Here is a 13,483-nt window from a genome sequence, read left to right as displayed (position 1 = left end):
TACTGTCAGAACACCATTTAACCATCAGTAAGTGCAGCCTGTGTACAAATGGACAAGTTTCCTATAAATTAACCTATTTAAATGTGCTTTTTCTTAACTTCAACTGGTTAAAGAACAAATTGGACAAAGGTTGGTATTGGTTTTGGATGCAATGGGTGTCTGAGAGATTAAGGTTGATAGATTAAGATCAGTTTCGCAGACCCAGATTAAGTCTAGTGCCAAATTTATAGAATCAAGTTCAATGGAAAACTCCAAGACCTGGTTAAATCGGTGTCTGTGAAACTGGCCCTAATAAGCTCTAATTACTTACCCAGGAATGTGTAGTTAAACATATATCTACAGTCAGTCTTGGTGTTAGCACTTGCCATCTGGGTTAAAACATTTAATTTTAAGTTCTAATGTTTATCTAAGTATAATGTAATAAGGCTTGTCACAGAACTGGTCAAAACATCTGGGGGTGTGTAGGCAACACAGATGAGAACTTGAGCAAACTATTGAAACTCAAACAGATAAATGTTTCAGAAAAATAGAAACTATCCAAAACAGTTTAGACTAACTGTAACCAAACTGCAAATGAAAATTTAAATATAAAAAACAAATGCATTAACATAAATGCAATAACCCTGTGATGGACCCCAGGAATTTTAATGTATTAGCTGAACAGCGGAGCCCTACATTTTAAGGGCTCAATCAACACCAGGTTATTTTTACAGCAGCAGTGTGGTGTTTGATCAAAGTAAAAGGTTCTGGAGAAAATATCTGGAGTCCTCAACCCATGAGCTACAAACTACGTTGTATTTTCTAAAATACTATCCTCTCTGACTTACACAGTCAGACAGAGCTAGAGTTATCAGCTGCAGTTTTTTTCCGAAGTGTACAGGCACTGTGTTCCAATTTAGGGTTTAACAGTGACCGAATCTTTCATTTTCATACCTTTGATAAAATATAAAGGGCTACAAGGTCAATAACAGTATGAAGGTGGGATACGAATTTCATTTATTTGATATGTTTTGTTAACCATGGAACAAACTAGGTGATTATTTACAGTAGTGTAAAGAACGGCATGTGCTCCTTACAATATCCACAGGACATAATATTAAATGGGTTCAAACAGCACTGGGAAACATTCAAATACCTTATAGTATTTGCTTCAGAGCTGGATGGGTGGGGTTTGCACTTGTGACTATTCTAAAGCTGCTTCTTACCCAGACACGTTTGTTTTCACATCAATATACTGCCTAACTAAAAAAGGAGTACTAGCAGTCTTCATTCTGAAAATCTATAATTACATAGGGTGCAAAGCTAAACATTGCAGGTAGAAATGTATACTGTAGTTAGGTGTTGCAGTTATGAGAACCAGGTCGTCCCTTGATATTACCTGTCCATCCACAGTGGAAACAATTCTTCCGATATGAAATAGTATTAGCAATGGTTCATCACAGTAGTTTAATCTGTAAGCCTCAGTGCAACAACTCATTGACAATGTTCATGCCTGAGCTAGACTGGGGTGGATTTCTAGATATGAGAATTTCAAACAGTTTGTATTGTCTCTTGCTTTGAAACAAGAGGGATTTGTAGCTTTAAAACAAACACGTCTCCAATATCCAGGTAACCTCACTGATTTATTATATTTTAAGATTCTTATTAAAACCTTGATCTTAACGCTCATTTATAACAAATTCCTTGGACATGGGACATACTGGTTCAGTATGAATGCACTATTGATATGTACTCACTTAAGATCAATAGACCCGCAATATTTCACAAAATCTGCATCCTTTACAAATCAGGTCCCTAAGATTATTTCATACTAGATCAAGAAATGTATATGTCCATAAAAGGGATTATATAGCAACAGATAAACAATGAATACTGAGGAGGTACTGTATCTTATCAACTCACATTTTTCGTGAAACAAGTGTTCTGCTGACATTTTGAAGGGGTAATGTTCTCAACTCAACCATTATTTTAGATAACACATCATTTTCAAACAATGTACAATTATACCATCTATATTTGCCTGGAGGAAAGCCATGATAGAAACCAGTTCAACAACTGTTTTTCCATTACTAATGTTTCCAGTGATAATGGAAAAACACAATTCAGGCCATGTTGAGATCACAATGAATTCTTTCAGTGAATGACTTGACAGGCAGGGTAAATTATAATGGGCATGTTTTACAGTTGCGTGTACCTTAATCTTGCTAGTACGGTATGAATGTTGTTTTCTATATATTAGATGTTGACATAAGAGTTTACCGTTAAGGATTAAGACAAAAATCCCAGAACAAATAAATACAAATAATTTCTAAGACTGGAAGGAAGCACTGGAAGGAATTTAAACTCTCTCCAAAAGGAAGAGAATTGCCCACTTAAGGTCTTTCTTTTCCACTTAGTAAGTCTTCACCAAGTCTTCCCTGGTGGAGACAGGGAGAAGTGCAGCAGCTGTGATGAGGTGTTGCTTCGGTTGCCAGAGAGAATCAGTTCAATGATTAAGATTTTGTCCACCAAGGCACTCATGCTTCACTCAGTGACTGTAAAGCAAAAGTGTATAGATTAACAAGAAAGCATTCAAGCAAGGATCAGATATTTAATGCCATGACATCTTAATGATATGCCCTCTAATATTCTATAACAAAATTCTCTTTAAGAGAACAGTTCTTATACTGCACCTGTCAATTAAGGTATATTCTGTATGTCATGAACAGGAAACCTGAAACATTATGAAAGTTACCTTTCTTGCAAACTCCGGGAGGATGAATGATGCTCTGTGGATCTCTGGGTTGTAATATCTCAGATTCATACTTTCCACTTCATTTCTTGAAAGTTCTCTCACTGGTTCTCTGAAAGTTGTTTGCTATATACAAAAAAACATTTATTGTTACACCATGGGAGGGTATCTGACTATGGAAAAAGGGGATATTAATAGGGAAGTACAATTCAGAACCCTTTTAAAGAGTTAACTTGTTAAAGATGAGTTATTCATACATTTTAGGTCATTTTGCAGACTGTTTTATTTACAGCAACTTACCACAACCCTGCCATTGCCAAATGAGCTACAGAGAACAGGGTTGAGGCCTGGAACTACTTTTTATTTTACCCATTTTAAATGTGTCAATGTATGCTCCACATGTGCATTATAGACCACATACCTTTCTTCTAGCATAAGACCCCTGAGGTTCCTACAGTATTTTGTGCCTGTTAGCCAAGTATTTTCATTCATAGATTTACTGGTCTGCTCTCTGAAAGACAGAGCTGCACATGACTATGATCACACCAAGAGAAATAACAACATTAAAGCAATTACTGTATGTGAATGTATTCTTGGTCCTAAACGGAAAGTATTCTTAAAAGGGATGAGGAATTTGATTCAGCAGAAGGAATGTAATTACAAATAATATGTAGAGTGAATTTACAGCAAAACATAATATTTGACTAAAACATAACCCTTTCAAACCTTGCACCAACTCTTTACATAATACAAATTACAATAACATTGAACATCTAGAGCTTTGCATTAAATCTTAAAGCGATTAAAAAAAGCTGAAAAATAAATATAACACCTTTGGTAGGGCTTCACAATTTGGTTAAAATATTAAATCGGGATTTCTTTGACAAATACTGCAATTACAGTTATGATTTGCGATTTTCATACATGGGTATAAACAGAGTAGATCATTTCACTTAAAAAGAGAGATAATAGCCTACATAATGTGCTAATAAACTGAATAAGAATTTAGTTCAGTGTGTTCTATTTCACACTTATTACCAATTGGTGCAGCCAGTGTTGAACTATTTGTTTAACTGCTAATTTAATGTAATGGCGTTTGCTATGTTTGTGCCGTTGCCATAGCTGGTTAGCTAAATCTTCAACCCTTGAAGTATATTTTATTCCAATATTAAAGTTTGTTTGTAGGCACAAACATTGAAGCCGAAAGATTTAATAACCATGATGCTGTGCATGTGGGACAATATGCAGTTGCGCTCTAAAGTTTGCATACCCTTGGAAAATGTATAATATATTTACCATTTGTAAAGAAAACACAAATGAGCAGGAAAACACAAGTGAGCAGGCAAAACATCTTATTTCTTATGGGATTCACATTCCACTGTAGTTCATAACAGAATGGCACAATCATAAAACAAAACATGGCAACAAAATCTTTTATACTGACCCCTGTTCAAAAGCCTGCATTAGTTCTTAATACTGTGTATTGCTCCCTTTAGCATCAATGACAGTGTGCAGTCTTTTGTAATAGTTGTCTATGAGACCTCAAATTCTTGCAGGTCATGCAAAGTCCCCCCTGGTTTCTAGCTCAAAACGGCTGATTAGATGATCTTTCATTACATGACTATTGTTCTTGTACATTTAAAAAGCCATTACAATAAAAATTATATCAAAGAAAGTTTTTAATAGTTAACTAATACTATAATAACATGTACATCTCTAAATGTATATGGTTGCCTGCTTTATTGACAATACATTGCAGAGGATGTTTAATGGCATTTAGAATTGCCATTTGTACTGCATTTGCATTCAATCTGTAATATACTTGATGCAAGTACATTTTCTACCTTCTTCTATTTGCAGTTGAATCAAATCTAAAAAAAAGGTTAGAGATGTATGCACCACCAGCTAAATAAAACAAGTCAGGAACATGTCGGTAACTGGCAAGAGATTATTCAAGGCACTTATCTGAAAATCAGGGGTGAAAATATATGTAATTTCTTACCGGTACGGACCTGTGGGTGCATGCACTTCCGTGCGCATTTTGTGACTTATTAGTTAAAGACTATTTGATGTGTAAATTATTTATAATTCGTTATAACAGCTCTCTGTTATGTTGTGCGCATCATGTGTTGTGCAGAAGATCAACAATAATATCAGCATCATCTTCCGCTTATCCGGGGCCGGGTCGCGGGGGCAGCAGTCTAAGCAGTCTACCAGGAAGGCGTTCCGGAGGCATCCGAAACAGATGCCCAAGCCACCTCAGCTGACCCCTCTTGATGTGGAAGAGCAGCGGCTCTACTCTGAGCTCCTCCCGGGTGACCGAGCTTCTCCCACTAAGGGATCACCCAGCCACCCTGCGGAGAAAGCTCATTTCGGCCGCCTGTATCCGGGATCTTGTCCTTTCGGTCATTACCCAAACTCATGACCATAGGTGAGAGTAGGAATGTAGATTGACCGGTAAATCAAGAGCTTTGCCTTGCGGCTCAGCTCTTCACCACGACAGACCGATACATCGACCGCATTACTGCAGAAGCTGCACCGATCCGTCTGTCAATCTCCCGTTCCATCCTTCCCTCACTTGTGAACAAGACCCCTAGATACTTAAACCCCTCCACTTGAGGCAGGCACTCTCCACCAACCTGAAGTGGGCAAGCCACCCTTTTCTGATTGAGGACCATGGCCTCGGATTTGGAGGTACTGATTCTCATCCCCACTGCTTCACACTCGGCTGCAAACCGTCCCAGTGCATGCTGAAGGTCCTGGTTAGAAGGGGCCAACACGACAACATAATCCGCAAAGAGCAGAGACGAAATCGTGTGGTCCCCAAACCTGACACCCTCCGGCCCCTGGCTGCGCCTAGAAATTCTGTCCATAAAAATTATGAACAGAACCGGCGACAAAGGGCAGCCCTGCCGGAGTCCAACATGCACTGGGAACAAGTCTGACTTACTGCCGGCAATGCGGACCGAGCTCCTGCTTCGGTCGTACAGGGACCTGACAGCCCTAAGCAAAGGACCCAGGACCCCATATTCCCGAAGCACTCTCCATAGGATGCCGCGAGGGACACAGTCGAATGCCTTCTCCAAATCCACAAAACACATGTGGATTGGTTGGGCAAACTCCCATGAACCCTCCAACACCCCGTAGGGGGTATAGAGCTGGTCCAGTGTTCCACGGCCCGGACGAAAACCACACTGTTCCTCCTGAATCCGAGGTTCTACTATCGGCCGTATTCTCCTCTCCAGAACCCTGGCATAGACTTTCCCGGGGAGGCTGAGAAGTGTGATCCTCCTATAGTTGGAACACACCCTCCGGTCCCCCTTCTTAAAAAGAGGGACCACCACCCCGGTCTGCCATCCCAGAGGCACTGTCCCCGACCGCCACGCGATGTTGCACAGGCGTGTCAACCAAGACAGCCCCACAACATCCAGAGACTTGAGGTACTCAGGGCGGATCTCATCCACTCCTGGTGCCTTGCCAATGAGGTGTTTCTTGACTACCTCTGTGACTTCAGCCCGGGTGATGGACGAGTCCACCTCTGAGCCCTCATCCTCTGCTTCCTCAATGGAAGACGTGACGGCGGGATTGAGGAGATCCTCGAAGTACTCCTTCCACCGCCCGACAACATCCCCAGTTGAGGTCAACAGCTGCCCACCTCTACTGTAAACAGCATTGGTAGGGCACTGTTTCCCTCTCCTGAGGCGCCGGACAGTTTGCCAGAATCTCTTCGAGGCCAGCCAATAGTCCTTCTCCATGGCCTCACCGAACTCCTCCCAGGCCCGAGTTTTTGCCTCCACAACCACCCGGGCTGCAGTCCAATTGGCCTGTCGGTACCCGTCAGCTGCCTCAGTAGTCCCAAAAGCCAACCAGGCCTGATAGGACTCCTTCTTCAGCTTGACGGCATTCCTTACTTCCGGTGTCCACCACAGGGTTTGGGGATTGCCGCCTCGACAGGCACCAGAGACCTTACGGCCACAGCTCAGAGCGGCCGCTGCGACAATGGCGGTGGATAACATGGTCCACTCGGACTCAATATCTCCAGCCTCCCTCGGGATCCAGTCGAAGCTCTGCCAGAGGTGGGAGTTAAAGATCTCTCTGACAGGAGACTCGGCCAGACGTTCCCAGCAGACCCTTACAGTGCGCTTGGGCCTGCCGAGTCTGTCCAGCTTCCTCCCCCGCCATCGGATCCAACTCACCACCAGGTGGTGATCAGTTGACAGCTCTGCCCCTCTCTTCACCTGAGTGTCCAAGACATACGGCCGCAGGTCAGATGAAACGACAACAAAGTCGATCATCGACCTGCGGCCTAGGGTGTCCTGGTGCCACGTGCACCGATGGACACCCTTATGCTTGAACATGGTGTTCGTTATGGACAAACTGTGACTAGCACAGAAGTCCAATAACTGAACACCGCTCAGGTTCAGATCAGGGGGGCCGTTCCTCCCAATCACGCCCACACTGTCGTTGCCCACAACAATATTATTTTGGCGCAAATTATCTATTTATCTTCTCTTGTCATTTTCAGTAGGAAAGCATTAACAATTAGCCTACAATATAAACATTTAGAATTAGAAAGAGATACATTATTATACATATACAGCTCCGGAAAAAATTAAGAGAACACTGCACCTTCCTTTCCTTTCCAAAAAAGTTGAAAAGGTTTTGAGTGAGGAACAGAAGCGTTCAATTTGCAGTGGTCTCTTAATTTTAACCCTTCTGTTCCTCACTCAAAACCTTCCTTTTCAACTTTTTTGAAAGGAAAGAAAAAGGTGCTGTGGTCTAAATTTTTTCCAGAGCTGTAGATCCTAAATTCATATTTTCTACAATTTGCAGTTTGTTAACAGGTTTTTTCTGCATGCATCTCTAATTATCCAACATCCCTGGCCTATTTCTTCATAATAACTTCATAAGTCACTATAACAGCTCTCTGTTATGTGATGTGCATCATATAGTGTGCAGATCATGCAGATAGTCAATGTTATTTTGGTCAGCGCAAATTATATTCTAGCCTATTTGTCTTCTCCTGTCACTTTCAGTAAGGAAACATTAACAATTACAATATAAACAAAATTATAAATTCGAAAATCCAAAGAGATATGTATATCCTATTCATATTTTCTACAATTTGCAGTTTGTTAACAGTTTTTTCTGCATGCATATTTGGTAGCTGCATGTCTTCTAAGATTAATATAATTGGTTTATAACTGCTTACAGGTATTTTCCGCAGCAATGGAATGGACAGGTATTTGCATATAGCGGGAAGTGGAGACGTGGTCAGAAGCTTTTTTTGTAGACTACTAAGTGTAGTGGTTAGACTAGCACTGTTGTAAAGGAATTGATGAAAGAAAAAATGAGTTTATTCTTTAGATCATTACAATACAAACCCAACTCATGATGACATTTAAGACTTTAATTACAATTTTTATTGTAATTGATAATGTTCTTCTATTCACCATTCGGCTTCATTGACCATACATTGCAGAGGATGTTTAGTGGTGTAGTACAACGTGAGATAAGATGTGCGCTCCACTTGTAAAATAAAACAAGCAGTCATGTGAGGATTATCCCGATTTACGATTACGGAATTTTGCCATGATTTCATAATCGTGAGTATTTTCCATCACGATTAATACTAAAATAGTCTATCGTCCTATCCCTAGTTGTGACCATAAAGCATTATTTTGATCTTGTCACTCTAAATGACAGTGTGCCAGAAGCTGTGAGGCAGGTCAAGATGTTGTCGGGCATCTTGTAACCAGAATTTTTTGTGGCATTAGTGCAGTAAAGGCTTCTTTCTGGCCACTCAACCATGCAGCTCATTTCTGTTCAAGTATCGTCGTATGGTGCTCCTTGAAACAACCACACCGTCTTTTTCCAGAACAGCCTGCAGTTCTCCTGAGGTTACCTGTGGGTTTTTCGTTGAATCTCAAACAATTCTTCCAGCAGAAACCTTCCTTGGTCTACCTCACGTTGGCTTGGTATCAATAGATCCCAGAATTTTCCACTTAATTAAAGTGCTTTAACAGTACCGACTGGCATTTGCAACACTTCGGATCTCTTTTTATATCCTTTCCCATCTTTATAAAAGTTCCATTACCTTCTTACACAGGTCTTTTGACAGTTATTTTCTGCTCCCGATGGCTCAGTTTCTAGGCTGATTAGTGCATCTATTTGAGAGCTATTAGATTATGTCCACTTTTGATCCTTAAGTTCCTCATGCCCATATTCAATCAGAGCTAACAAACTCAGATTTTTTTAATACAATTTAAAAAGCCACAGTTTTGGGAAAATCACATTTGCCATTTTAACTTGTGTGAGTCACCTTGTGTGTCTGTAACAAGGCCAGACATTCAAAGGTATGTACAGTTTTCTTGCATGATCAGTCATATTTACAAAATCAATGCCAAAATTTCACAATTTCTGACAGGGTATGCAAACTTGTGAGCACAACTGTGTCTTGGTGCCACTTGCTAACATGAAGCAGACGTCTTCGCTAACAGTTGCAGCATTAACTCACACTAACATTGAAAAACCAGTGTTTAACCAAAATTAGTCCAGGTATTTAAGTAATCTACAAAAATACCGCAAGAAAAACAATTTAGGACGTACGATGCATGCCGTTGCCTCACCTTTTTTGGAGCTGAAAATGACGCAAGTTGGCGATTTTGATATTGCACATGTCAATATTGCAATTTCAATTATATTTTGATTAATTGTGCAGCCCTTACCCTTAAAATTATAATAATTGAGACAGTAAGGACTTGTCTCTTTCAGCTCTATGCTAAGTTTGGATTTGAAATTGAACAATTAATAAAGTACTAAGAATTTACTAACTGAATAAAAAGAGGATCAAAGATGCAGACACTTACAGAATTTTTACTGCAGAGCATGAAGCCAATCTGGCCACTTGGGTAGGTTGGAATGGTGCAGTAGGCATAATCCACAACAGGGAACAGTGTCTTGCAGAAGGTCCGCATCTCTTTAATCAGCTCCAAATGGAGCCATTGACACTCTCCTGTGGGGTTTTAAAAAGGTACACAAAGGATTGGTCAATTCCACATCACATTATTTTGCTATATACTTGCAAGGTAGACCATGCTACTTTGATGGTTACATTTATACCTCATAATTACTGAGGGAAATTGAGGTGAAGTTAAAAACAGCTCTGATGTAAGACTGAAGTGTCAGTAGATATCATGTCACCTTGACAACAAAGAATTCCAGAATCTCTTAAGGCAGTCTTCATGAGTTCATAGTAAGACGCTTTGAACAAGCTCTCTGCAGGTCCTATAACAACAAGACAAATGTAGATAACTATTATATTTAAAGAAAGGTGAACACTTAGGTTGCTATTGATACGTTATTTTACAAAGGGTATGTTGGTTTACTAATTACAGAAACATAGTAGGAGCAAATACTCATATAGCTGGCATTTTCTTACCAACAGGGTCAGAAGAATCTGTAATAATTATATCAAAGGCATCCTGGTTTTGTTTCATGAACTCAAACCCATCTCCAACATTCAATGTGAGTTTGGGACTAAAGAATCCTTTTGCCATTCCAGGGAGATACTTCTTTGACACACTGATTACATCCTGAAAGGCAACATGCAAATTATGTTAGGGACAAACCTTACACTTGTGTGGTTTACGATGTTACCACTCAACAAAATGAAAACTGATGAATGATTTGATTCAGTGTTTGGTACATACCTCATCAATTTCACACTGAACCACTGATTCAACAAGTGGGTGTTTTACCACTTCTCTCAGGACACCACCATCACCACCCCCAATAATCAAGACCTGCAAAGAGAAGTGAATAAATTCCTTACAATAAAATGACAACAATGTACTAAACCTCTCTAAAAGTAATCTGTCCAGGATACCCTACCTGCCACAATTAAGTAGTAATTAGAGCTTTTAAAGTGCAGCACAATTTTATTTTGTTAGTATGTTGCACTGTAAAAACAAAATACCAAATAATTGTTAAGCTTTGCTGCATTGTAGTTTGAGAACAAAAGAGAGTGCTTATTTGTCAGTGTCACACCGTCAATATAGAAAAAAAGTGCAGATTCTTAACCGTTAGATATTTCTAGTGACTAATACCACACAGCCACAGGTCTACATTTTTATTTCAATATTTCCAGCACCAAGAAAAATGTCACTGATTTAGAGGGGTCAGTGTCCCTATTTAGTTTTTTCCCATCATGGACTTCCCAGGCTTCATCTACGGGGGTTTTCGATGAGAGTGGCCCATTGGCAAACTAGCCTAACAATTGGCCCTCCAGCAATTCACTACGTTGTTGGAATATCTGTTGCTAGAAATGCTAGCAATTTTTTGACATTGTTATGCAAGTAGCATTTTTCATGTTTCAGCACAACAATGACAGCATACAAAATGTTTGTGCACTTGTATAACAAGCTTTCCTGGTGGTCCTGGATGTAATGTGCCTCAAGCACCAGTGCAACCATGTATTTGAGTAACTTAGAGACATGATTGTACTATAATGACAATGTATGGTGGAATGACAATACCTTTTTGGGACAAGGGTGGGAGCACAAAGGAAGGTTGGCTATCATTTCTTGGTAGGAAAACTCATCTCTCTCTGTGCACTGAATAACTCCATCCAGCACAAGGACATTTCCATAGGTTTTGCTGAAAATATGGTAAAGGAGTATAGGATTACTTGACAGATCAAATGACACGCTCGGTGTGGTAGCATGATAATGATGAGATATGGGTTTTTGGGGGTGTCAAATACAAGTCTTGACTGGAAATATAGACATATATGTATTTAATGGCAAATTGTGCCAGGCATATATAGCATACCGAATACTGCAACTGTAAAATAAGTGATAGCTAGTTAAGTATTTCATTTCGTTTTTTAAGTACTTAGCAGAACAACTGATGCGAACAACATAATTTGGATTAACGACAATCTGGCAAGTTTGCTTTAGCTAGTTGGCTAACTAGTAAGTTAGCGCTAATATAAAGGGGTGGGTGGAGGATTAAACAAACCCACAAAAAAAAAAAAATAACAACATGTAACTGCCAGAAGGCAAAACCGTGTACACATTCCGCTCTTAATATACCGGTAGTTAGCTGGTACTTGCTAATTCTAGCTACAAACCTAAAAAGCTAGTTAACGTTAGCAAACTAGCTAGGAAGATAGCTAGCTAGATGGGCAAGTCAACACTGCCCACGTTTTAGATAACTACTGTAGCTACAGTACATGCAAACTTCTATTAATGAATGGATATGGCATCCTGTCAACTTTGAAAAAATACTAAATACTAGGTAACACTCCAACGTTACATGGCATACTAACTAACAATATGATTTAACGAAACGTTACTGACCTCTTGAAAACCATGACATCTTGAAATTTTGATTTTTGTTGGTAAAGAACCTCTTCTACTTGCAGACTCATCGCTTGCCCAGGCCATAACGTACATGTTTCTGTGAACCATCCATCTTTTATGCTATCCATTATTGATTCAGTCGAGGTTTACCGTTTGTTAGTAATTGGTTTGATTTATTAAGATTGGTTAGTGTTTCATGAAAAAATACATCTGTTTTAATTGTAAACCACGTTGATGAATCTCTGTGAAAGAAGAATAACTAAATTCTTCCGGGTCACGGATTCTTTTGCTGTCTTTCATAATAAGAGTACAATGCGTTATACTTTAGAACAGGGGTTCCTCATTTATCCCCCAAATTCGAATAAAAGAAAATGTGCGGGAATGCAAGTTCATAGAAACGTGTAAACATCAGTACATTTTACTGCCTTTATTTTCTTTATAAATATGCACTGAAACGAGGTCAAGCATTAAATATGCCACTCCATTTCAACTTTTTCCATTAAAAACACTTGTGTTCTACAATCAATGTTTTTATTCAGAACTGATACTGCTTACACATTTTTAACTTCACAACCCCCCCCCCCCCAAACATCCTATTCCCTAAAACAAACCCTCTCCCTTAAAAATATAATGTGTAAGTGTAAACATAACGGCAAAACCTAACAGTATTAGTAAATTATATCACTATGCCCAAAATCATGCTTTTCCAAAATCGAACCCAGAGACGGAAATTTGTATTTTTCATGTTTTTCTCCCCTCAAGTACACAGTAATGTAGAACACACACACACACACACACACACACACACACACACACACACACACACACACACACACACACACACACACACACACACACACACACACACACACACAGTGCAACACTGAGTAAGAGTACAGATAGAGATGAACAGATGATCGTCGTTAATTAACTAATCTACTGTCGCAGCACGGTTTACTCAAGCATTCTGTATCGTTCTGAAAGAATACCATTCATGTGGAGAAAGTCTGGTAGACAGCAGTGACTTCTATACGACCCTATCTGTAAATCGACCCGCCCAAGCCCATTTTTGCCCGCACACTGAAAATAAAAATAGCCCATTTGTGCAGAAACCACACCATCTGGATACATTGGTGAGTGATTGCGAGAGTTAACGGTAAATCGATTAACTGTGACAGGATGCATCAACTAAACCTCAGCACGTAGGTCGCAGAGGGACCTTAAACAAGGCAAACGAAATAACTAGTATGGCGCAAAACAGGCAATCGCCCTCCCCTTCCCTCGCGTAACTGCGGGCACAGAGCAATTTACTGTGATACGTCGCGACCCACTGTTACCATGTTCCATCCTTCCAGAAAGGCTGCTTCTTAGAATCTTTATTAAGATA

General features: G+C 39.8%; 1 protein-coding gene across 1 annotated transcript; it reads right to left on the bottom strand.

Moving 5' to 3' along the window:
- Positions 1–973: 973 nt before the first annotated feature.
- Positions 974–12,364, bottom strand: srm (spermidine synthase). Its single transcript, XM_010891790.3, has 8 exons — positions 12,094–12,364; positions 11,269–11,389; positions 10,444–10,536; positions 10,173–10,326; positions 9,935–10,018; positions 9,601–9,746; positions 2,735–2,857; positions 974–2,534 (listed from the first exon to the last, which is right to left on the bottom strand). The coding sequence occupies exons 1-8, from the start codon at positions 12,222–12,224 to the stop codon at positions 2,517–2,519; spliced, it is 870 nt and encodes a 289-aa protein (XP_010890092.1). The 5' UTR covers positions 12,225–12,364; the 3' UTR covers positions 974–2,516.
- Positions 12,365–13,483: the final 1,119 nt, after the last annotated feature.

Source organism: Esox lucius, chromosome 12 (genome assembly GCF_011004845.1).
Source record: "Esox lucius isolate fEsoLuc1 chromosome 12, fEsoLuc1.pri, whole genome shotgun sequence".
NCBI classification, from domain to species: domain Eukaryota; kingdom Metazoa; phylum Chordata; class Actinopteri; order Esociformes; family Esocidae; genus Esox; species Esox lucius.
This window is presented reverse-complemented; position numbering and strand designations above follow the sequence as displayed.

Bases quoted from the DNA above. Each gene is read 5' to 3' on its own strand.
- srm (XM_010891790.3), bottom strand. From the start codon at position 12,224: ATGGATAGCATAAAAGATGGATGGTTCACAGAAACATGTACGTTATGG. The intron at 11,390-12,093 runs GTCAGTAACGTT...CCATATTTTCAG, and splicing joins GATGTCATGGTTTTCAAGAG to CAAAACCTATGGAAATGTCC. The intron at 2,858-9,600 runs GTAAGTGTCTGC...TTTTGTATATAG, and splicing joins TGCTCTGCAGTAAAAATTCT to CAAACAACTTTCAGAGAACC.